The sequence below is a fragment of the Taudactylus pleione genome, unplaced genomic scaffold (assembly GCF_031769625.1).
Source record: "Taudactylus pleione unplaced genomic scaffold, aTauple2 ptg000478l, whole genome shotgun sequence".
Classification (NCBI taxonomy): Eukaryota; Metazoa; Chordata; class Amphibia; order Anura; family Myobatrachidae; genus Taudactylus; species Taudactylus pleione.
The window spans coordinates 4,842,728-4,869,666 of NW_028284880.1; the positions used below are offsets into that span (position 1 = coordinate 4,842,728).

The following is a 26,939-nucleotide window of genomic DNA, read 5'->3' on the forward strand; positions in this document are numbered from 1 at the left end:
TTTTTGTCTGATATGGCCCGGTCGAATCTGATGAATATTAAATAGCACATAAGATGCGATCCTTCGATTCGTCCAGTTTTCATCCAACAAAACATGATATAAGGTACTTACACACACTTGCGATATCAAAAGAACGTGTCTAAATCAAAAGAACGGCCCGATGATTGTATAGGTGTGTACCCAGCTTTGGGCAAATGACCTCGCAACTTGCGAGGGCCAACTACTGCATCCCAGTGGCAACTATCAGTGGCAAGTGTGAGAAAGCAATTTACAAGTGCCAGCTATCTCTTTCTCAGCACGAGGGAAGTATTTAATACCCATGCCAATACACCATTCTGGCATGCTTTGGGGACATGTGCCATGGACCACAGTAGGGTGTAATCAGCCTACCCAGTGTATTTCTGGACTGATGATTTTTCCCACCAATAGAAAAGCCCACTAACAAGACACAATAGGGAAGGGCAGATGGGAGGTCAGTAGACAAAGAGACCTTTACTCCATTCTTGTTGACCGTGCTTTATTTAATTTAATTATGGTTAAGGGCTGATAAGTTAATGTTTATTGTCGAGCCTCCCAATGATTGGCGGCTTATACGGTAACAATCATCCTTGCTATAGGTGAAAACTAGTAGCAGAGTGTAGGGTGACAGCAGATAGTAATAGCAGAGTGTACTGTCACAAATATGCGGATTGTGCTTGATGCAGTAGTCCTCCAGATATGGAGTTAAACCCAGGAACACATGTACTGGCCAAGGTACTGATGGTAATGTGTATGTAACGCAGGAGTTGGTGCTGGTGGCGGTTAGTCCACACGTGGTACAGCTTAACCAGTTCTTAGATTCATTGTAATCGGGCAGAAGAACAAGTAACATAAGACACATTGGAAATCACAGCTGTAACAGTGGTAGGCAAAGTACGTGCAATACAACGCCCAGTATTATGCTCAGAGTCGGCCCTAGGCATAGGCACTGTAAGCAAATGCCTAGGGCGACTGGGATGCCTAGGGGCATTCCAAGGCTCTGGAGCTCCCCCCTCCTGCTGCCACCGCCATTGGAGCTCAGCTCCGATCGGGCAGTGCAGCGATCAGACAGCCAGTCAGGTGGCTGGGGCCGTGACACTACTGCAGTCAGGTCAGAATGAGCTTCTGCCTAGAAGCTCATTCTGGCTGCAGGAGGAGAGAAGAAAGATGGCTGTGCCGAGCATGCCCAGATGCGGTCACACCTCCCGTGGGACTTTGCTGAGCAGAGCCGTGACTACTCACGGCTCTGCCTCCGCCTACAGAGTAGCTGCCGTCGCCGCCGAGCGCCTATCGGACCAGGCATCTGCAGCGCTATCAAGAAAGAATGCAGTGAGTCTCGCTCTAGGTAAATTACCTTGATTAGGCTGGGAGACAGGAGGAGAGGGGCAACGGGGCGGGCACACACTGGACAGAGAGAACTCAGTGCTGACCCGTGCTGCTGAGTCTGACTATGAGAGGAGCTGGGGATAGGACCTCTCTCTTTTGTGCTGGTGTAGTTAGTTTACTCCCATATTAAAGGCAGTGAGGGCATGTGTTTATATTATGCAAATTAAATTGTCTACATTATATCTGCCTAATCTGATAATCTTCTGTTTCTGGTATGTTTATGTATAAGGCTTTAAGTTTTGATAATACTCCATTTTTTCATATACTTTATTACTGTTTCATGGGGTTAGCTGATATCCGTGCCTTTGTGTGCTGTCTGTGGGCTCCCTAATAGTGCTATATATGACTTATATGTGTGTTTGAACATATATGGATATATAAACCACATAGAATAGTTCCCCACCCTCCCCCATTAACAATAGCGCCGGTAGGTCTTCTTAACACCGCCCTTGGTTTACCACAGCGGGGGGCTCCAAAATGGTGTGTTTCAGAGGTGACACGCATACCGGCCTCTTCCTGGTGATGTTATCATGCATGCGCAAGATGACTGCAGTGGAACTCGAAAGCATGGACAGTAGTGTGTGTGAAGCATCTCCCGACGCTGTAACAACATGTAGGTAGAATGGCAATAGGACCCACTGCTTTGAGGGGGTTAGTTACTTAATTGATTCCCATATGTAATTGGTGGAATATTTACTCTTTACTATTTATGGGAGCCTGGGGAGGCAATGTGTTAGATGCTGCATTAGTTGCTGATGTGTAAAGACTATGGGGGTATCCAGTTAGCAGCGCTAAAGTAGCGCTGCTAATTGATCGTGGTACAGCTATCCACTTAGCCCCGATGCCGGCACCTATCAAGGATTTTGTTTCGCCTGTCTCAAGCAGGCGAAACCAAATCTATGACAAGAAGCGTGTTTTCTCCCGATCGCGGCAGTGAAAATATATAAGTCTGCAAATTTTCGCGGATCCTATGTGTTTTTGTGAAAAAAAAACGATTTTCGGACGTAAAAAACGGGGGTTAATTGGATACCACAAAAAAAAAAACATTGTCGAAATAGACCTGAAAATTGGCAAAAAAATTCTGTTTTTTTGCATCCGAAAATTTTTCGGAGCTAACTGGACACAGGCCCAGGTTGTAACAGTGTACTCTGCTCATCATTTTTTGACCTGATTGACATGCCTGGATAAAGGATTAGTTGGATATGGATATATCTCTATGGGGTAAATTTACTAAAGTGAGAGTTTTTAGAAGTGAGTTTTAAAAGTGATCTTGCCCATAGCAACCAATCAAATTCTAGCTATTATCTTCTAGAAGGTGCTAGTTATATGTTAAGTAGAATGTGATTGGTTGCTATGGGCAACATCACTTCTAAAACTCACTTTAGTAAAATTACGCCTATGTGATATTTAGGCGTCCGCGTAAAAACACCAAGATGGGATTATCTGCTAGGGGGCACCAGACAAAATTTTGCTTAGGGCACCAAATATGCTAGGGCCAGCTCTGATTATGCTAAGCTGCTATCCCACAAAAGCGTTGCCTCATCTGAAAGGCAAAAGTTTGAAAAATGAATAAACACACCACAAACACAGAACATTACATGCATGAATAGGGTATGGAGGGGAACTTTGAATTCAAAGAGAAAGTGGCGACAAGAGCATGCCCATTAAATAAACCCCGAACATGTCAAACCTAAATTAGTGTTCATTCTAAGGGGTAAATTTACTAAAGTGAGAGTTTGTAAAAGTGGAGATGTTGCCCATAGCAACCAATCAGATTCTACATAACATTTAACCAGCACCTTCTCGAAGATAATAGCTAGAATCTGATTGGTTGCTACGGGCAACATCTCCACTTCTAAAAACTCTCACTTTAGTAAATATACTCCCCCTGTCTGGCGCCGGTAGGGGCGGGATGGGCCGGGGAGCAGGGTGCTTTCTGCCCCCCTGGGCCGGTACAATTTTAACACTTTGGGGCTGCAGGCAGCCTGTGGTCACACACTACCCATACATTGCTGACGGCTGGGAGGCTGGCATGGGATGTTACCCGGCCGCTCGTGTTATAACACGCTACATTAAATTAGCAGGGATGGTGGATCTGTATCCACCCCTGTATTAGAGGCTGCTGCTGCAGCCAGGGCAGGCTTTGGTTTCTCTTAACCAGCAGCAGTGTCGGACCAGCGGCCAGCCCCTGCTGCTCTATGAGACCCCTCCCACTACCCTTGTACACAGGTTGTCCAGTGAGTCTAGCCACACTGTCAAGGGATGCCTGACTGAGGCGTCTATTTACTAAGCAGTGTTAGGAGACAGAGTGAAAAGTGATAAGAAAGTGATAAGGTGCCAGCCAATCAGCTCCCAACTGTCATCTCACAGGCTGTGTTTGAAAAATCACAGTTAGGAGCTGATTGGCTGGCACCTTATCACTTTCTTATCACTTTTCACTCTGTCTCCTAACCTGCTTAGTAAATCGACCCCTTATTTACCTAAAGCTTTCCATTCCAGCAGAAGAAGAACAATATCTGGTGGTGCTAATTGGGAAGTACTTCATAATTGGAACCAGGAAAGTACTGTACTTTATCTGTTAGGGGAACTCAAGGTGATATATGAATATCTAAACATTAACTTTTAGGTATGCATTCAATAATGGAGGTCAAACTTGCTGGTTCCTATCTGATTGCTATTTCATTCATGTGGTTTGATAAACACCATATAATTTACCAAATACTATATACACCAGTGCAGGAATCCACACCCCGTTTTTGTGATCTTGGAACTGTCATTACTTAAGGGGCCTTATGTATTAACAATCACGGCACTGTTTATTAATCCATTTCGCAACAGATATTTTCATTTTGTATGAAAATGTTTCTGCTGTGTACTAAGGGGGTCATTCAGACCCGCTCGTGAGCTGCAGTACGCTCGCAAGCGGGTCGATGTTCCCCCACTGCGCATGCGCACGACGGAGGGAGCTCCGTCATGTGCATGCACGAGACCCGGCGAGCGACGGGCTCTCCATCGCTCCGGGTCTCGCCCCAAAGGGGGCGTGCTGTCGATGTTGATTGACATAAAGCCCCCTTTGGTGGGCGTGCCGGGGGCGAGCCTGCCAGACCGAGGCGTTCCCATGGGAACGCCTACCGTCTGAAGCCGGCCCCACTGACATCACTAGTGATGTCAGTGGGAGTGATTTTGGCTCTGATAGAGCCAAAATCACTCAAGGGCTTGCGGCAGCGAGACCCTACCGCAGGGTCTCCGTCGCAAGCCCGATGGTCGCGATGGTCAAGACCATTGCGACCATCATCATGGACGCTCGCTATAGCTGTGGGTGGTAACCCACAGCTATGCGAGCATCCATGAGGACGCTCCAAAAAAAAGGTAGGAGGGCCCTGATTCAGAGCGAGCCCTCTTGTCAGAGCGTTCAGCTCTGAATCAAGCCCTAAGTGTAACCCACGGGGACAGTGGTAGTGATAACCGCTGTCTCTGTGACTTCCCGGCATATTGAAGGAACCATTCACGTTTATAACTCTGGGAAATCTGACACTTTGCATGCGCACAGTGTCAGTTTCCGGAGCTGGTCAGGAGCTTCGGGAGTCGAATCTTAAAATCTCTGTCCTGCAAATAAGCCTCCATAGGCATAGAGCGTTTTAGGCCGTCTGAGGATGGTGTTAACCAACAGGGCTAAATTCCGAAAATGGTACATAAGGGTAAGATCGTAGTCCTCATTGATCATAATGGGGACTACGATCTGCAGTGCTAATAAGCCTCCTGCAGGAGATTTCTGTGAAATTTCATGCATTATGCTATCAGTACTAGAGATGAGCGGTTCGGATTCTGTGGAATCCGAACCGCTCCGAACATTGGGGATCCGAGTCCACCCGAACCCTGTTCGGGTGTTCACCGCTTGACTCGGATCCCCGTTCGGGGCCGAACGGCGGCCGCCTGATGTCGGATTCTCACTAGAGAATCCGACATCAGGTCTCCTCGCGTGTAGGGCAGAGCGCTGTGATAGCGCTCTGCCCTACACAGACACAGACACACAGCCGCCAGCGGCAGCTGTGTGTTTGTTACAGCAGCCAATGAGAGTCACACAGACTCTCATTGGCTGCTGCACGGAGGGAGCCGGCTGGAGCTCACACATGAGCTCCGTCTTCCGGCTCCCTCCTCAGCATGTGACAGAGCGGACGGCGCGGGAGCGGGGATACAGGTAAGTTTTTATTTTTTATTTGTGCAAGGGCCGGGGGGGCGCTACTGGGGGTGCGGGGGGGGGCATACTACTGGGGGGGTCTGCACTACTGGGGGGGGCTATACTACTGGGGGGCCATACTACAGAGGGGCCTGCTACTAGGGGGGGCTATACTACTGGGGGGGTCTGCTACTGCGGGGGCCATACTACTGAGGGGCCTGCTACTGGGGGGGCATACTACTGGGGGGGCTTACTACTACTGGGGGGGGGGCCTGCTACTGGGGCAGCCTACTACAGGGGGGGGCATACTACAGGGGGGGCCCATACTACAGGGGGGGCTACTACTGGGGCAGCCTACTACTGGGGGGGGCCTGCTACTGGGGCAGCCTACTACTGGGGGGGTCATACTACTGGGGGGGCCATACTACTGGGGGGGCATACTACTGGGTGGCATGCTAATGGGGGGCATACTACTGGGGGGGGCCTGCTAATGGGGGGCATACTACTGGGTGGCATGCTAATGGGGGGCATACTACTGGGGGGGGCCTGCTAATGGGGGGCATACTACTGGGGGGCATTCTACTGGGGGCACTGCATAGTGGACCCTACTACTAAGGGGACTGCATAGGGGGCACCACTGCTGGGGGACATTGTGTAAGGGACACCGCTACTGTGGGCATTGTGTAAAAGGGTCACTACTGTGGGCATTGTGTAAAAGGGGCACTACTGTGTGTCGTAACATAAATAAGATACACTACTTTATGGTGTAATGTGAATCAGGCCCTATGTGCGGTGTAATGTGAATAAGATTGTGCACTGTGACTCCTTGGGCCGTAGCCCACTATGTAAACAAGTACTGTGACTCTGCTGGCCGTACCCACTGGGTGGGTGCACTACTTTTCATTTCTGCCACTGCTGTGTGGCAATGTGTCATAGATGTGCTTTATACTGTGGTGTCTGTGTCGTTGTGCCGCTGCTTTGTCGCTTAGTAACCAGTCAGCTCACTGCAACCTTTGGCCAATAATGTTGAAAACAATATTATAAGCTGTGATATGGTCTAAATTGACTGGAAATTAATGTTATTGAGGTTAATAATACTCTAGGAAGAAAAAAAAGACCAATTTATGTGATTTTAGCTTTTTTTGTAAATTTTTGTAAAAAAATCCAAATCCAAATCCAAATCCAGTCACCGCAGTTTGGCAAATCCAAATCCAAATCAAAAGCCGGACGACGAATTAGAACCAAATCCAAATCCAAATCCGGCAAAAATGGTCCGGCGCACATCCCTAATCAGTACATAGCAGCAATTTATAGGCAGGTGCAAGTGTACGCGATGGTGGACTGTCTGGAACCACTTACCGTGCTAATGTGCACGGGGGTCCAGAAAGTGAGTCTCGGGGTCTGCACATTCTGCTTCAGGTATCTGCAGCAGAGGATGGCTGAAACTAGCATTTACATATTATTGCTGGCACGACTCCACATTCAAACGCAAGTGCCACACAGCAGCGTCCACCTCTGAATCACGCCCAATATATTTTTCCTTTTTTCCCCCTTTTCCGAATTGTACAGTACTGCCACCATAGGCGAAACTGGGGGGTGGTCCGGGTGTGCACAGGACCACCCATTAGCCCAGGTCGCTGAACCGCCCGTGCCCGCCCACCACCGTCCAGGTTAGTGGCCGGCAGCCGCCCTGCACCCTCCCACAGCCGCTGCCACAATCGGACCTGAGCTCCAATCGGTCAGCTCCAGTCTACGGCTTCTGCGCATGCACAGAAGCTTACCTTAAAAAAAAAAAAATGGCCGCCGGGGGAGCTGCTGCGCATGCCCAGCAGCAACTCTTCCCACAAGTAGCGGCGCAGACATAGCAGAGGACGGAGCAGCACGGAGCAGGTAAGTGTTAGCAGAGGCGGCGACTACAGGGGGGAGGAGGGAGGGGGGAGATTGAAGCTGACTGCACAGGGGGCTGGGGTGGGGGGAGTTGACGGCACAGAAGGCTGGGGGGGGAGGTTGAGCTGCCTGCACAGGGGGCTGGGGGGGTTGGAGCTGACTGCACAGAAGGCTGGGGTGGGGGGAGTTGACTGCACAGGGGGCTGGGGTGGGGGGAGTTGACTGCACAGAAGGCTGGGGGGGGAGGTTGAGCTGCCTGCACAGGGGGCTGGGGGGGTTGGAGCTGACTGCACAGGGGGCTGGGGGGGATTGAAGCTGACTGCACAGGGGGCTGGTGGGGGTTAGAGCTGACAGCACAGGGGGCTGGGGGGGATTGAAGCTGACTGCACAGGGGGCTGGTGGGGGTTAGAGCTGACAGCACAGGGGGCTGGGGGGGAAGGTTGGAGCTGACTGCACAGTGGCCTGGGGGGGGTTAGAGCTGACTGCACAGGGGGCTGGGGGGGTTAGAGCTGACGGCACAGGGGGCTGGGGGGATTGGAGCTGACTGCACAGGGGGCTGGGGGGGGTTGGAGCTGACTGCACAGTGGGCTGGGGGGTTGGAGCTGACGGCACAGGGGGCTGGGGGGGTTGGAGCTGACTGCACAGGGGGCTGGGGGGGGGTAGAGCTGACGGCACAGGGGGCTGGGGGGATTGGAGCTGACTGCACAGGGAGCTGGGGGGGTTAGAGCTGACGGCACAGGGGGCTGGGGGGGAAGGTTGGAGCTGACTGCACAGGGCTGGGGTGACATGGGCTGAGAAATGATGCTGACCCACACACTGGGGCTGCGGGAATGAGGCTGAGAGCCACAGGTGGGCCTGAGGATGCAAAGATGGAGGGGGTCCTGGGGATGGAGAGGCCCAGGGGGTCCTAGGGATGGAGAGGCCCAGGGGGTCTTGGGGATGGCTAGGCCCAGGGGGTCCTGGTGAGAGACAAGGGGGCCTGGAGATAGAGAGACACAGAGCGCCTGGAGAACCACAGAGGGGCCTGGGGACGGAGACATTGGGGGGTGACACAGGGGAACCTGGAAAGACACAGAAGTTTGATCAGGGAAATTCACATTTTTCCTGCACAAAAGCTCCTGTTACTACAGTATATATATTATCTGGTTATGATGATGACAGGGGTTATATTTCTACGTAAACAGGCATCTTCCAGACAATGTGATCTCCTACATGAATATTGAATATCGGTGGCGCACACAACGTCCCCCCCACTAAGAGTAACACCATGGGGGCAGACGCCACTGGTGTGGGTGTGATACTATTTTCTTTTCCAAGAAACAGTAACACAATATCTGACATGGTGCTAAAACTGCCACCACCCATTACCAGACCTCTATAGTTTTGCCTATGACTGCCACATCTGAGGGAAGAATCTAATTACTTCTGGGAATATAAATAAGTTAACAGTGGACTCTTACACCATAAGTGAACTACTGTATATATGGTTTGTGAATCCCTGAGAAGCTCCACTTTGTGATACCAAATCTAATTTTGTTACTGTGCACCGATGCTTATGATGTGAAATGATAGTGTTTACCTATTTAAAGATGTGACGTTCATGTATGCGCTGAGAGAAGAGGACAGAGAGAAACGGGGGTGGTGGGTGGCAGAGCCGTAACTAAACTATTTGGTGCCCTGTGCCAGAGGGAGCATTGGCGCCCCCAACCCTCCATTTTTTAAATAGGAACATAAGATAGTGCACCTGAAAAAGGGACATGGCCTCATTGGGAAGGGCCAGGGAAGAGATAGGGGTACTCCTGGGGAAGCCAGGAGATGCTGGGGATAAAAAAAGAGGAAGCTACAAGTAAAAATGATAATAAACAGGAAAACTGACAGGCCCAAATAGTGCCCCCTGTCCTGCGGTGCCCTGTGCCATGGCACATGGTCGCACCACCCTAGTTACGGCACTGGTGGGTGGCCTAAGTATAAAGGGACGGGAAGAGCAAAGCAGCTGTGGGTGTGGAGCAGCCGGGTCCCTTTATATACTAGTGTGTAATATATATATATATATATATATATATATATTAGGGGTGAGCGGGTTCGGATTTCTGAAATCCGAACCCCCCCGAGCCCCCCCGATCCGAGTCCGTTCCGAATCAGGCTCGACTTTTCCCGCCTGACTCGGATCTGAAATCGAGGCAAAACGTCATCATCCCGCCTTCCGAGTCTCGCGGGTTTTGGATCCTATATAAGGTACCCACGTCGGCGCCATTTTCTCACTCGGCTGTGGACAGTGAAGAGGGAGGGTGGGAGTTAGGGCTGTGTAGTGTAGTGTAGTGTAGTGCTGCTGTTGTCCACTACTTCAAAGTCCATAGGGGCTGGCTGTGTTGTGCTGTGCTGCTGTTGTTAATAGGGGCTGTGTCCACTACTTCAAAGTCCATAGGGGCTGGCTGGACTGTGTTGTGCAGTCAGTTCTCCATAGGGGCTGTGTCCACTCCAAAGTCCTGTGCAGTGTCCCAGTCCTAAAGGAGTGCTGCAGTGTTGTCCAGGGGGTGCTCTGTCCATCAGGGGTGCTCCCCCCAAGTGCTAAAAAAATAATATATTTTCTGTGTTTGTGAATTGTGTGCGCAGTAGCCGCACGTGCATCAACAAAGTAGTGCCAAGCGTGCGCCTGTGTCATAAGTAAAGGGCCGGCTGGCTTGACCGTTAAGGGTGCTGTAACCCCCGAAAGTACACTCCAGTCCAAACCAAAAAAAAAATTATTTTCTGTGTTTGTGAATTGTGTGCGCAGTAGCCGCACGTGCATCAACAAAGTAGTGCCAAGCGTGCGCCTGTGTCATAAGTAAAGGGCCGGCTGGCTTGACCGTTAAGGGTGCTGTAACCCCCGAAAGTACACTCCAGTCCAAACCAAAAAAAAAATTATTTTCTGTGTTTGTGAATTGTGTGCGCAGTAGCCGCACGTGCATCAACAAAGTAGTGCCAAGCGTGCGCCTGTGTCATAAGTAAAGGGCCGGCTGGCTTGACCGTTAAGGGTGCTGTAACCCCCGAAAGTACACTCCAGTCCAAACCAAAAAAAAAATTATTTTCTGTGTTTGTGAATTGTGTGCGCAGTAGCCGCACGTGCATCAACAAAGTAGTGCCAAGCGTGCGCCTGTGTCATAAGTAAAGGGCCGGCTGGCTTGACCGTTAAGGGTGCTGTAACCCCCGAAAGTACACTCCAGTCCAAACCAAAAAAAAAATTATTTTCTGTGTTTGTGAATTGTGTGCGCAGTAGCCGCACGTGCATCAACAAAGTAGTGCCAAGCGTGCGCCTGTGTCATAAGTAAAGGGCCGGCTGGCTTGACCGTTAAAGGGTGCTGTAACCCCCGAAAGTACACTCCAGTCCAAACCTAAAAAAAAAATATTTTCTGTGTTTGTGAATTGTGTGCGCAGTAGCCGCACGTGCATCAACAAAGTAGTGCCAAGCGTGCGCCTGTGTCATAAGTAAAGGGCCGGCTGGCTTGACCGTTAAGGGTGCTGTAACCCCCGAAAGTACACTCCAGTCCAAACCAAAAAAAAAATTATTTTCTGTGTTTGTGAATTGTGTGCGCAGTAGCCGCACGTGCATCAACAAAGTAGTGCCAAGCGTGCGCCTGTGTCATAAGTAAAGGGCCGGCTGGCTTGACCGTTAAGGGTGCTGTAACCCCCGAAAGTACACTCCAGTCCAAACCAAAAAAAAAATTATTTTCTGTGTTTGTGAATTGTGTGCGCAGTAGCCGCACGTGCATCAACAAAGTAGTGCCAAGCGTGCGCCTGTGTCATAAGTAAAGGGCCGGCTGGCTTGACCGTTAAGGGTGCTGTAACCCCCGAAAGTACACTCCAGTCCAAACCAAAAAAAAAATTATTTTCTGTGTTTGTGAATTGTGTGCGCAGTAGCCGCACGTGCATCAACAAAGTAGTGCCAAGCGTGCGCCTGTGTCTTAAGTAAAGGGCCGGCTGGCTTGACCGTTAAGGGTGCTGTAACCCCCGAAAGTACACTCCAGTCCAAACCAAAAAAAAAATTATTTTCTGTGTTTGTGAATTGTGTGCACTGTGGCTGCACGTGCATCAACAAAGGAGCAGCGCCAAGCGTGCGCCTGTGTCCCATAAGTAAAGAGCCGGCTGGCTCATTTCTTAAAGGGTGGTGTAACCCACAAAGTGCACTACTCTCCAGCAAAAATAAAATAATATTTTCTGTGTTTGTGTGCGCTTTAGCCGCACGTATATATATCAATATAACATAAATGGAGGACCAAACTTTCTCCGATAAAAATAAAATAGGGAAAGATCAAGAACCTCTTCCTCCTAGTGCTGTTGCTGCTGCTGGGAATTGTTCATCATCCCAGAGAGGAAGTAGGAACATCACTACTTTTACTAAACAATTGACCCTCCAACAGTCCCTAGCGATGAGGATGAAGTACGACAGCAGTCATCCTGAAGCAAAACGTATAACTGAGGCCTTGACTGCTATGTTGGTGTTAGACGTGCGTCCGGTATCCGACATTAGTGCAGTGGGATTTAGACAATTGATGGAGTTAGTGTGCCTCGGTTCCAAATCCCGTCTAGATTCCACCTGCATCCTCAAAGCAGCAGCGACAAGCGTGCGTCTGTCTGTTAAAGGGTGGTGACACCCTCAAAGTGTGCTACACAAACAATTAAAATATTGTTCTTTTTTTTTCTGTCTTTGTGAATTGTGTGGGCTGTAGCCGCACCTGCATCCTTAAAGCAGCAGCGACAAGCGTGCGTCTGTCTGTTAAAGGGTGGTGACACCCTCAAAGTGTGCTACACAAACAATTAAAATATTGTTCTTTTTTCTGTCTTTGTGAATTGTGTGGGCTGTAGCCGCACCTGCATCCTTAAAGCAGCAGCGACAAGCGTGCATCTGTCTGTTAAAGGGTGGTGACACCCTCAAAGTGTGCTACACAAACAATTAAAATATTGTTCTTTTTTCTGTCTTTGTGAATTGTGTGGGCTGTAGCCGCACCTGCATCCTTAAAGCAGCAGCGACAAGCGTGCGTCTGTCTGTTAAAGGGTGGTGACACCCTCAAAGTGTGCTACACAAACAATTAAAATATTGTTCTTTTATTTTTGGTCTTTGTGAAATGTGTGGGCTGTAGCCGCACCTGCATCCTTAAAGCAGCAGCGACAAGCGTGCGTCTGTCTGTTAAAGGGTGGTGACACCCTCAAAGTGTTCTACACAAACAATTAAAATATTGTTCTTTTTTTTTCGGTCTTTGTGAAATGTGTGGGCTGTAGCCGCACCTGCATCCTTAAAGCAGCAGCGACAAGCGTGCGTCTGTCTGTTAAAGGGTGGTGTAACTCTCAAAGTGTTCCAAAAAATAAAAAACTATTTTTTTAATGTGTTTGTGACTTGTGTGCGATGTAGCCACACTTGCATCCTCAAAGCAGCAGCGACAAGCGTGCGTCTGTCTGTTAAAGGGTGGTGACACCCTCAAAGTGTGCTACACAAACAATTAAAATATTGTTCTTTTTTTTTTGGTCTTTGTGAAATGTGTGGGCTGTAGCCGCACCTGCATCCTTAAAGCAGCAGCGACAAGCGTGCGTCTGTCTGTTAAAGGGTGGTGACACCCTCAAAGTGTTCTACACAAACAATTAAAATATTGTTCTTTTTTTTTCGGTCTTTGTGAAATGTGTGGGCTGTAGCCGCACCTGCATCCTTAAAGCAGCAGCGACAAGCGTGCGTCTGTCTGTTAAAGGGTGGTGTAACTCTCAAAGTGTTCCAAAAAATAAAAAACTATTTTTTTAATGTGTTTGTGACTTGTGTGCGATGTAGCCACACTTGCATCCTCAAAGCAGCAGCGACAAGCGTGCGTCTGTCTGTTAAAGGGTGGTGACACCCTCAAAGTGTGCTACAGAAACAATTAAAATATTGTTCTTTTTTTTTCTGTCTATGTGAATTGTGTGGGCTGTAGCCGCACCTGCATCCTTAAAGCAGCAGCGACAAGCGTGCGTCTGTCTGTTAAAGGGTGATGACACCTCAAAGTGTTCTACACAAACAATTAAAATATTGTTCTTTTTTTTTCGGTCTTTGTGAAATGTGTGGGCTGTAGCCGCACCTGCATCCTTAAAGCAGCAGCGACAAGCGTGCGTCTGTCTGTTAAAGGGTGGTGACACCTCAAAGTGTTCTACACAAACAATTAAAATATTCTTCTTCTTTTTTCTGTCTTTGTGAATTGTGTGGGCTGTAGCCGCACTTGCATCCTCAAAGCAGCAGCGACAAGCGTGCGTCTGTCTGTTAAAGGGTGGTGTAACCCTCAAAGTGTGCTCCACAAACAATAAAAATATTCTTTTTTTTTTTCTGTCTTTGTGAATTGTGTGGGCTGTAGCCGCACTTGAATCCTCAAAGCAGCAGCGACAAGCGTGCGTCTGTCTGTTAAAGGATTACATCGGTGACAGCATCCAAGTAGGCATGTCAGACAGTCCGTACCTGTACTGGCAGGAAAAAGAAGCAATTTGGAGGTCCCTGTACAAACTGGCTCTATTTTACCTGAGTTGCCCCCCCTCCAGTGTGTACTCCGAAAGAGTGTTTAGTGCAGCCGGGAACCTTGTCAGCGAAAGGCGTAGGAGGTTGCTTCCACAAAATGTGGAGAAGATGATGTTCATAAAATGAATTATCAACTCTTCCAGGGAGACCAGCCTCCAGAACGTACAGAGGGACCTGTGGTTCCAGCAGGGACGAATTAATACTCTGTGAGGATGAGGATGTACACACTGAAGAGGGTGAGGAATCGGTGGATGAGGAGGATGAGGATGACATCTTGCCTCCGTAGAGCCAGTTTGTGCAGGGACACATTAATTGCCAGCTTGTTTTGTGGGGGCCCAAACGAACCAATCATTTCAGCCACAGTTGTGTGGCAGACCCTGGCGCTGAAATGATTGATTTGTTAAAGTGTGCATGTCCTGTTTATACAACATAAGGGTGGGTGGGAGGGCCCAAGGACAATTCCATCTTGCACTTCTTTTTTTTCTTTGCATTATGTACAGTTTGGGGCCTAGTTTTTCTAACTGCCATCCTGTCTGCCACTGCAGTGTCACTCCTAGATGGGTCACGTGTTTGTGCCGCCCACTCGTGTCGCTTAGCATAGTCATCCAGCTACCTCGGTGCAACCTTTTGGACATGAAAACACTATTGTGAGGTGTGAGGTGTTCAGAATAGACTGGAAATGAGTGGAAATTAAGGTTATTGAGGTTAATAATAGCATAGGAGCAGAGAAACCAACAAATTCTGTGATTTTAGCTGTTTTTATGCTTTTTTTCAAAAAAATACAGATCCAAAACACAAAACCCAGAACCCAAAACACGGAAGGGTGGTTTTGGCAAAACCAATCCAGATCCAAAACACGAAGAAAGATCCAGATCCAAAACCAAAACACAAAACACGAAAAGTGGCCGGTGCACACCCCTAATATATATATATATATACATATACACTCCACTGCAATGCTCGGCACTCCAGCACAAAAATCACAACAATCCTGGGTGCCTTCCCAAATAGGATAAGTGTAAATAATATGGCAATACAGGCGGCACTCTCAGCAAAACAAATTAATCAAACGGAGGGTCCCAGTCCTCCACCTCTATTCGACGTTTCAAATTTATTACAAATGATGAAAAATTTGTAATAAATTTGAAACGTCGAATAGAGGTGGAGGACTGGGACCCTCCGTTTGATTAATTTGTTTTGCTGAGAGTGCCGCCTGAATTGCCATATTATATATATATATATATATATATATATATATATACACTACCGTTCAAGAGTTTGGGGTCACCCAGACAATTTTCGTGTTTTACATGAAAACTGATTTTATTTATCAAATGAGTTGCAAAATGAATAGAACATATAGGGCCTGATTCAGAGCCGGACGCTATTTGCGCTCGCTCGTCAAGAAAATAGGGGTGGCTATTCAAATGAACCGTTCGCTGTTTGCGGCCTGTTCACGCCTCTATGTCTGAACGAGCGTACAAAACTTGCGGTCGTTTTTTGGGAAACTACGCCCCCTGGCCGCTCGCATCCTACGTCATGTCCGCTATTTATTAGATTAATCGAGTACATCGACCAGGGTATGAACTGCTCGCTATTCTTGTGGTTGGTTTTTGCTACCACAATTTTGCGAGCAGTTCTGGCTATAAAATAACCCAGTGACGTGGTCAATGACGCTGCTGTTTTAAATATGCACACCCATAAAACGCCCATTTTGACCTTTAAGCACGCCTGCGATCGGATCTCCACTCCCCGTTTTCAAGCACCTTCCCCTGTTGCCACCCACATACGCCTCCTCCTGTCACTCAAATTATCAGGCATTCGCTATTTTGCGAGCACATGAATTTCGGCCGCACTGAGTGGTTCGCGCATGCGTATTACGATCCGTATGCATGCGCAGTTGGGCAAACATCGCTCGGAGTGAACGAGCAGCCACTTGCGTCCGGCTCTGAATCAGGGCCATAGTCAAGACATTGGCAAGGTTGGAAATAATGATTTTTATTTTAAATAATAATTATGTCTTTCAAACTTTGCTTTCGTCAAAGAATGCTCCTTTTGCAGAAATTACAGCCAGGGGCGTAGAGAGCGCCGCCAGGCCCCGGTAAAAGGGGGTGTGACCTAAGAGTGAGAGGCGTGGCCATGCCCCCTTGAAAAAAAAGAAAAAAACACATACTTTTGCAGGCCACTACACGCCGGGGAGGGGGCGCTGTGAGCCCCTCAGCCCGATGCAAAGCCAGGGGGGAGCGATCAGTGTGATCGCTCCTTTCCTCAGGCTGTTAGCAGCCGCGAGCAATCTCCCACTGCATCCCAGCACCCTCTGGAAGCCCGGGCCTGGGTAAATTGTACCCACTCCCCCCCCCCCCTCTCGGCGCCCCTGATTACAGTATTGCAGACCTCTGGCATTCTAGCTGTCAATTTGTTGAGGTAATCTGAAGAAATTTCCCCCCACGCTTTCTGAAGAACCTCCCACAAGTTGGATTGGCTTGATGGGCACTTCTTGCTGCTCCCACAACAGCTCAATGGGGTTGAGATCTGGTGACTGCGCTGGCCACTCCATTACAAACAGAATACCAGTTGCCTGCTTTTTCCCTAAATAGTTCTTGCATAATTTGGAGGTGTGCTTTGGGCCATTGTCCTGTTGGAGGAGGAAATTGGCTCCAATCAAGCGCTGTCCACAGGGTATGGCATGGCATTGCAAAATGGAGTGATAGCCTTCCTTATTCAAAATCCCTTTTACCTTGTACAAATCTCCCACTTTGCCAGCACTAAAAGAAGCCCCAGACCATCACATTACCGCCACCCTGCTTGACAGATGGTGTCAGGCACTCTTCCAGCATCTTTTCACTTGTTCTGCGTCTCATAAATGTTCTTCTGTGTGATCCAAACACCTCAAACTTCGATTCGTCTGTCCATTACACTTTTTTCCAATCTTCCTCTGTCCAATGTCTGTGTTCTTTTGCCCATATAGAGCCTGTTTGTGCTGTTCTCTGAAGGGAGTAGTACACACCGTTGTAGGAAATGCTCAGTTTCTTGGCAACTTCTCGAATGGAATAGCCTTCATTTCTAAGAACAAGAATAGACTGTCGAGTTTAACATGAAAGTTCTCTTTTTCTGGCCATATGGAGAGTATACTCAAACCCACAAATGTGATGCTCCAGATACTCAAGTAGCTCAAAGGAAGGCCAGTTTTATAGCTTCTCTAACGAGCAAACCCGTTTTCAGCTGTGCTAACATAATTGCACAAGGGTTTTCTAATCATCCATTAGTCTTCTAACGCGCTTAGCAAACATAATGTACCATTAGAACACTGGAATGATGGTTGCTGGAAATGGGCCTCTATACACCTATGTAGATATTCCTTTAAAAACCAGACATTTGCAGCTAGTATAGTCATTTACCACATTAACAATGTATAGAGTGTATTTCTGATTCATTTAATGTTATCTTCATTGAAAAAAACAGTGCTTTTCTTTCAAAAATAAGGAGATTTCTAAGTGACCCCAAACTTTTGAACGGTTGTGTATATACAGATACACACACACGTAATAAAGTCTTTTTGGGTTAAGCAACACTAGGCCTGTTTTTTGTTAATTGATAAATATTTAGTGTACTGAAAACCCCCATATAAGGATGGGCCGTTACATTTGGGCCTGTGCTCTGGACATGCCACCCAGGCTAAAAGCTGCCAGCCAACCCCTGAGCGCCGGACCTAGAAAGGGGCACTTCTGCACGTGCCCAGAAAGCGTGGCCATGAGAAAAACGGGCGTATCTTTAAAATGCGCCCCCTTTTCATCACTCTTGGTGACATACCCGCCACTTACGGACATGCCAGTCTGCCCCCAAGTTCTCCTGTCCCTGTGAATAGATTTCGGGCGCATGTGCCTGGCATCTATTCTCTGGCGGTGATCGCTGCACCGCTATTTTTCCCACCTGCAGGACACTGCAGCCCGTGGGTGGGGACAGCACCTGGCAGGTTGTTTTAGCGGGGCGCCAAGAAGAGGGCAGGGCGCATTCTGCCCTTTTGAAATTGGCACCCCCGTTAACAACCTATAAATAGAATTCAATAAATGCCAATAAAAGGAAAACAACACAAACCATTATGCCTATAACTGCCACAGTGGCGTCACTATGGCCCTCATTCAGAGGCGGTCGGAGGATGCAAGCGGTCGCTCAGAAACTGGGCGGGCACTTGCATCCTGGCCGGTCGCCTGTTTCGGTCGTTAGGCTGTGGGTTTACACCCACAGCTCTAACGACCGCTAGGGTGATGGTCGCGATGGTCTATGACCATCGCGACCATCGGGGCTTACGACGAGACCCTAGGGTAGGGTCTCACTTGTCGTAAGCCCCGGAGAAATTCTGGCTCTGTCTGAGCCGGAAGCTCTCCACTGACATCACTAGTGATGTCAGTGGGGCCTCCCCCAAACGGCAGGCGTTCCCATGGGAACGCCTCCGTTTGGGCTGCCACCCCCCCGGCCCGCCTTCCAAACGGGGCGAGCTGTCAATCAACATCGACAGCTCGCCCCCTTTGGAAAGAGACCCGCTACGACCGGCGCTGTCGGTCGTAGCGGGTCTCACGCATGCGCATGAAGGAGCTGGCTCCCTCGTGCACACTGGACAAACATCGAGGCGGCCGTGCAGTCGTAGACCGTACGGCCGCCTCTGAATGAAGCCCTATATGTGGTGACACCCGGTGCAGCCGTTTGCAGATCGAAGATTTGTGATGGTGGTGGCTTGCTCTCCCGGTACAGTAAAGCACCTTTGCTATTTTGTTGTCACCCTCTTGGATGTCACCCGTTTTGACAAGCACGCCCCCTAGTGATGCCACTGAACTGCCATTACATCTACTCCCCACTAAACTAGTCACTTATGTAGCATCAGGCTGAATACAGCCTTCAGCTACCTTCAAATAAGGAAGATAGATCTTTGCATTACATTGCTATGTTGTAGTGTTCTTAGATCATGTATATAATCATATATTTGTGATAAATACAGATTAGCAAAACAGTTGTGAATTTATAAAATTAAACAGTGTAAGAAAACACCAGTAGATAGGGGAATATTATGTGTTGATTATTCTCACGTGTCAATATTTATTTTAACACGTGAAGAAATAGAAAGATGTAAACACATCTCATCACCAATTCTTAGCGTGTGGTTTTTATTTGATGATTTGAAAAGTTTTGTTTTATGTCAAAATTCATTATCACATTTTCTTTTTGGATTGCTTCATCTGTGTTATTATAACTGTGAGGTACCTGGGGGTTAGACCTGAAGGTGCATATCCACTAGCAGATAGTGGAACGACACTGCGATTAATACATTGTAATCGTACAGTCATTCCTCTTCCCCTGCAGTGCCTACAATGAACGATATGTCATTCAGTGCAGGCACCCTCCCTCATCCCTGAACATGGTCAATCTGTAATTTTCGGCAGATTGACCGGCATGTTCAGACGATGATTGATGTCGAAAACGACCAGAGGGAGTGCACATCGCTGGTCATTTCAAAATTTTCATGCCCGATTTGTGCACGATTAATGAGCGATTGAACAATAACGATATCGTTATCCTTCAATCGCTCATTTTAATCGGCAAGTGGGTACATTTGTGGCTCAGGGTTGCAAATGGAAGACAACAGGGAAGATACAACTGTCTCTTTAATATAGTTTAAAGGCAGCAATACAATGCACCAATATCACACTTACTGGTAACTTAATCACCAGGTTTATCACTAAAAAAACATGATGAAACAGATTTTTTTAAAATCAGGAATTAGTCCCAATTCCTTATAGCCACTTATTGCGACAATAATAAAATAAAAAACATCAGCATGTAATATTCATATGCAGGGGGGCTGAGATAATAGCCCATACTCGCGCTGTTAGAAGTAAAATAAGCTTGTCAAATTTGGCATTTTAATAAAAACCTATGGGGTGGTTTTTGCGAACAAAAACGGGTGATTGCAGCCGTTATCGGAGGTAAATATTTGCAATTTCCATTTTCAGGGGTTTACAAATATTTTATTATAACAAAAATTTTGAGTGGCCAAAATTCAGGAGCTTTGGGGACCGAACATTTGAGTTCCAATATTAGAACACAATTTAAAATATATTACACATACAGTATGCCACACATGCCTCTTTAAATGCCCTCCGACTCCTCTGCAGGACACCAGCATTTGTCAGACATATCCCCATACACAGCAGCTACTGACAGTAGTGCTCCTTATTCATATTATGCCACTGTAGAGCCCCCTATTCACATTATGCCACAGTGGAGCCCTTTATTTAAATTATGCCACACAGTAGTGTCCCTTATTCACATTATGCCACACAGTAGTGCCTCTTATTCACATTATGCTACACAGTAGTGTCCCTCATTCGCATTATGCCACACAGTAGTGCCCATTATATACATTATGCCACACAGTAGTGTCCCTTAATCACAGTATGCTACACAGTAGTGCCTCAGTCACATTATGACACACATTAGAGCCCATCATTCACAGTGTACTACACAGTAGTGCCCATTATTAAGATTATGCCACGCAGTAGTGCCTCTTATTTGAAATATGCCACATAGTAGTTCCTCTTATTCACATTATGCCACACAGTAGTGCCCCTTATTCACATTATGCCACACAGTAGTGCCTCTCATTCACAGTATGCTACACATAAGTGCCCCTTATACACATTACACATTATGCCACACAGTAGTGCCCCTCATTCACAGTATGCTACACAGCAGTGTCACTTACTCACATGATGCCACACAATATTTCCAATTCACATTATGCCATACATTTGTTCACCTTATTCACATTATGTCATAGTGCCTTTTATTCACATTATCCCACCCAGCAATGCCCCTTATTCACATTATGCTAACAATATTGCCCTTAATTCACATAATGCCACAGTGGAGCCCCTTATTGACATTATGCCACAGAATAGTTACCTTTGTTCACATTTTGCTACAGAGTAGTTCCCCTTATACACATTATACCACACAGCAGTGCTTCTCATTCACATTATGCTACACAATAGTGCCCATTATTCACATTATGCCACACAGTAGTGCCTCTTATTCACTGTAGTGTCCCTTATTCACATTATGCACTGCAGAGACCTTTTTCACATTATGCTACACAATAGTGCCCCTTATTCACATTATGCCACACAGTAGTGCCCCTCATTCACAATATGCCACATAGTAGTGCCCCTTATTCACATTATGACACAGTGGGGCCCCTTATTCACATTATGCCATAGTGCCCCTTATTCACAGTATGCCATAGTAGTGCAACTTATTCACTTTATGCCACAGAAGTGCCACTTATTCACATTATGCCATAGTAGTTCCCATTATTCACATTATAACACACAGTAGTGTCCCTTATTCACATTATGCCACACAATATTGCCCTGAATTTACATTATGCCACAGTGGAACCCCTTATTCCCATTATGCCACACAGTAGTGCCCCTTATTTAAATTATACTAAACAGTAGTGCCCTTAATTCACATTATACCACACATTAGTGCCCCTTATTCACACTATGCCACACAGTAGTGTTCCCTTTCACATTATTACATTGAGATTAGGATATTGTCAAATGTGTACCTTTAACTGGCTGGAGAATGCACTGCAGTCCCATCCAAATACGGAAATTGCAGCATGATGCAGTATTCACTGAGTTGTCTTTCACTGTGATTAGTGTCACACACTATGCATTTGAAGCTTATGCTATTATGTCCCCAATGTGCACATGCATAGTATGAACACAAGTAAGGCTGGTGCTGGTCAATAGAGGCTGTTACATGTGTCAGCCTCAGCCAATAAGAATCAGTCCGATTGGCTGCTGCAGACCAACGTGATCAGTGTATCAGGTCGCGGGTCTTTTTACAGCAGCTTGTAAGTCTCTTTTGCCACACTGGCTGCCAGTTGAATAGCCATGCCCTAATTACTTAGGACATATCTTAACCAGACAGTGGCCCTCATTCAGAGCCGGACGCTCTGAGCAGAGCGCTTGCTCTGAATGAGGGCCATCCTCCATAAAAATGGAGCGTCCTCCTTGACGCTCGTATAGCTGTGGGTCACCACCCACAGCACATACGAGCGTGCAGGATGATGGTCGTGATGGTCTTGACCATCGTGACCATTGCCAGTACGACCAGAAGCCTGTGGTCGGGTTTTTCGACCACAAGCCCTGGAGTGATTTTGGCTCTATCAGAGCCAAAATCACTCCCACTGACATCACTAGTGATGTCAGTGGGGCCGGCTTCTGACGGTAGGCGTTCCCTTGGGAACGCCTCCGTCTGGCAGGCGCGCCCCCGGCACGCCCACCAAAGGGGGCGTGCTGTCAATCAACATCGACAGCACGCCCCCTTTGATCAGACACAACGAGCGAAGGAAAGTCCTTCGCTCGTCGCGTCTGGCGCATGCGCACGACGGAGCTCCCACCGTTGTGCGCATGCGCAGTGCACACCATCAACCCACTTGCGAGTGGACAGCCGCTTGCGAGTGGGTCTGAATGAGGCCCAGTGTCCCTGGGAGGAGACAGCCCTCCACACTCCAAGTTCTGAACAATGTCACTCACAGCAACCAGCAGTTCTCTCAATAATGTCTCGTTATTCCCCAATTACCATGCTATCTGGCCCCTCCCGTGAGCCGACCCTATTATAGACAACTGCCTTGATCTTTAAGTGTGCAGAGTACTAGGCACATTCAGATGTATAACTTATTAGGTGGTTGTGTCCTGGAGGTTATAATGCTGAATATCAATGATGAAATCAAAATCTAATCCAAGCCCAGAATAAATGTATAGCACATAAAATAAAGGATGATTCCTCTCTAAAATTGAGAGCATGGGAATCCAATAAGAGGATTAATTTTATTATAATATGTTATATATATAGCATAAACTTCCAGCAGGTGCACAAGGCAATCTTTGCAAAATAAATAGCAGTGTTTCAAACAGCAGCCTTAAAGTCATCACACAGGTACTCAAGTGTACCTGCTACAGTAACATGTAATAGGACGGGAACATGTTTCAATTGGAAAATAAATGAGCAGCTCAGGTCAGACCCACATTTTAATTTTAATAAAATGAATATTTACCCAAATTGAATTAGATTATTTGTATTAAAGACTGAGGGGGTCTATTTACTAAGCCTTGTATGGAGATAAAGTGAACGGAGATAAAGTACAAGCCAATCTGCCATGTCACAGACTGTGTTTGAAAAATGACAATTAGGAGCTAGTTGACTGGTACTTTAACTCTGTTCACTTTATCTCCATCCAAGGCTTAAATAGACCCCCAAGGATTGATACATATCCCCCTATATAGGCCGGTTTCAAAAAGTACTTGAATAATAAGGTGTACCTTATTTTTTTTATTCCTAGAATAAGGACCACAAATATGAGGATATGTCATTTAATTTCATTGAAGAGGAACATCTATTACCCCTCCTGCAGAAGGAAAGAAAATTAAACGAGACAGCAAGGACAAGTTCACGGCTTAATAAGATTGTAGCAGCCGCAAGACAGTCAGAGTTTTCTAGAAAACCAGAAGATGAACACGTTTCCCAGATATTTATCCAGATCCAAACCCTCAGGCCTGGAGATGTTTTTGTAAGTATAAGCCAAACCTTGTATGCACTGTACACTGACTGACAGACAGGTACATAGTTTAGGAATGTTATATACAGTATGATGACTAGTGTGAAGCAGCAAAAAAAACCTATTCAAATTTGTTCCATTTTTTTTTTTTTAAATCAAGAATTAACATTTAAAAAATCTCACAGCCAATAACGTAATTTTCTGCAACAAGTTTATGGGCCTGATTTTGAGAGGGACTCATGCGCAGATGTTTTTTTTTGGGGGGCACAGCCGCAGCAGGCTATTTGCTTTTATCAGAATCAGCGCATTTATACAAATTAGGAGTGCATCTGCAGGTGAAAGCCTATCCCACCCACTGTTTTTAAGTTTGCAGCTGCAACAGTCATCATCAGTGGCGTAACTAAGGGGGGTCGGGCAGGGTGCGTGCCCTGGGCGCCGTGGGACCGGCGGTGCGGGGGGGGGGCGCCGCCGGCCACGGTCCGGCCCGCCCTAGATAGCCACAAGTGTAGCGCCGACCGCAGTGATTGCGGTCGGCGCTACACATTTACACAGGACCGGCGCTAAATGTCAGCAAAATGGCTCCTTAGGGGTATATTTACTAAAGTGCGGGTTTTTATGATTGGAGGTGTTGCCCATAGCAACCAATCAGATTCTAGCTATTATCTTCTAAAAGGTGCTACATAAATAAGTAGAATCTGATTGGTTGCTATGGGCAACACCTCCACTTCTATAAACCCGCGCTTTAGTAATATACCTCTTATTCTCTACCCCAGGGGTGGGGAACCTTTTTTCTGGCGAGGGCCATTTTGATATTTATAACATTATTTGCAGGCCCGGAGCAGGCCATGCCCCCTCACTGTGACATCACACGGGGCGGGGCCACAATCGCCGATGATTACAGCAATGCCCGGAGCATCCTGAGGATGCTCAGGAGAGCTGTAAGGGCAGCGGTGTGACCGTGTGAAGGGTCCTAAGGACGATCCAGGCGGCACTGCTGCATAGATTCTGCCTCATCAGGCAACCTGCTAGCCAGATGAGGATGGCAGAAAAAAGCTCAGAGGGCCAGACCAAATGATTCCGTGGGCCTTATACGGCCCCTGGACCTGAGGTTCCCCATCCCTGCTTTACCCTCTACTGAATGTCATACACTTATAGATACCCCACACTTCATTTGTAAGTGACCTTTCTAACGTATTAAAAGAAATTTTATAGAAATAAACATGTTCAAACTAGGGGTGTGCACCGGCCACTTTTCGTGTTTTGTGTTTTGGTTTTGGATCTGGATCTTTCTTCGTGTTTTGGATCTGGATTGGTTTTGCCAAAACCACCCTTCCGTGTTTTGGGTTCTGGGTTTTGTGTTTTGGATCTGTATTTTTTTTTTAAAAAGCATAAAAACAGCTAAAATCACAGAATTTGTTGGTTTCTCTGCTCCTATGCTATTATTAACCTCAATAACCTTAATTTCCACTCATTTCCAGTCTATTCTGAACACCTCACACCTCAGAATAGTGTTTTCATGTCCAAAAGGTTGCACCGAGGTAGCTGGATGACTATGCTAAGCGACACGAGTGGGCGGCACAAACACGTGACCCATCTAGGAGTGACACTGCAGTGGCAGACAGGATGGCAGTTAGAAAAACTAGGCCCCAAACTGTACATAATGCAAAGAAAAAAAAGAAGTGCAAGATGGAATTGTCCTTGGGCCCTCCCACCCACCCTTATGTTGTATAAACAGGACATGCACACTTTAACAAATCAATCATTTCAGCGCCAGGGTCTGCCACACAACTGTGGCTGAAATGATTGGTTCGTTTGGGCCCCCACAAAACAAGCTGGCAATTAATGTGTCCCTGCACAAACTGGCTCTACGGAGGCAAGATGTCATCCTCATCCTCCTCATCCACCGATTCCTCACCCTCTTCAGTGTGTACATCCTCATCCTCACAAAGTATTAACTCGTCCCCACTTGAATCCACCACCACAGGTCCCTCTGTACCTTCTGGAGGCTGGTCTCCCTGGAAGAGCTGATAATTCATTTTGATGAACATCATCTTCTCCACATTCTGTGGAAGCAACCTCCTACGCCTTTCGCTGACAAGGTTCCCGGCTGCACTAAACACTCTTTCGGAGTACACACTGGAGGGGGGGCAACTCAGGTAAAATAGAGCCAGCTTGTACAGGGGCCTCCAAATTGCCTCTTTTTCCTGCCAGTACAGGTATGGACTGTCTGACATGCCTACTTGGATGCTGTCACCGATGTAATCCTCCACCATTCTGTCAATGGTGACAGTATCATATGCAGTGACAGTAGACATGTCAGAAATTGTTGCCAGGTCCTTCAGTCCGGACCAGATGTCCAAACTTGGTCCTGCCTGCCCTGCATCACCGCCAGCGGGTTGCTTAGGATACCTAAGTTTTTTCCTGGCAGCCCCAGTTGCGGGAGAAAATGAAGAAGGAGCCGTTGACGTGTCACGTTCCGCTTCAGCTGACAGTGTGTTCACCAGCAGGTCTTTGCACCTCTGCAGGCTTGTGTCGGCCGGAAAGAGAGACACCACATAGGCTTTAAACCTAGGATCAAGCACGGTGGCCAAAATGTAGTGGTCTGATTTCAACAGATTGACCACCCTGGAATCCTGGCAAAGCGAATGAAGGGCTTCATCCACAAGTCCCACATGCCGAGCGGAATCGCTCCGTCTTAGCTCCTCCTTCACTTTCTCCAGCTGCTTCTGCAAAAGCCTGATGAGGGGAATGACCTGACTCAAGCTGGCTGTGTCTGAACTGACTTCACGTGTGGCAAGTTCGAAGGGCTGGAGAACCTTGCACAACACGGAAATCATTCTCCACTGCGCTTGAGTCAGGTGCATACCCCCTCCTTTGCCTATGTCATAGGTGGATGTATAGGCTTGTATGGCCTTTTGCTGCTCCTCCATCCTCTGAAGCATATAGAGGGTTGAGTTCCACCGCGTCACAACCTCTTGCTTCAGGTGATGGCGGGGCAGGTTCAAGAGTGTTTGCTAGCGCTCCAGTCTTCGGCACGCAGTCGCTGAATGGCGAAAGTGGCCAGAAATTTTTCGGGCCACCCAAAGCGTCTCCTGCACGCCCCTGTCGCTTTTCAGAAAATTCTGCACCACCAAGTTTATTGTGTGAGCAAAACATGGGACGTGCTGGAATTTGCCCAGATGTAATGCCCGCACAATATTGGTGGCGTTGTCAGATATCACAAATCCCCAGGAGAGTCTAAGTGGGGTAAGCCACTGGGCGATGATTTCCCTCAGTTTCTCTAAGAGGTTGTCGGCGGTGTGCCTCTTACTGAAACCGGTGATACACAGCGTAGCCTGCCTTGT

General features: G+C 47.5%; 1 protein-coding gene across 1 annotated transcript in view; it reads left to right on the top strand.

The window, feature by feature from the left end:
- LOC148503040 (cyclic nucleotide-binding domain-containing protein 2-like) overlaps positions 1-26,939 on the top strand; it is a 338,546-nt gene that overhangs the window by 223,320 nt on the left and 88,287 nt on the right. The window contains exon 13 of the mRNA XM_088449036.1: positions 23,380-23,607. Within this exon, the coding sequence (XP_088305162.1) occupies positions 23,380-23,607 (228 nt within the window). The remainder of the gene's footprint in view (positions 1-23,379; positions 23,608-26,939) is intronic.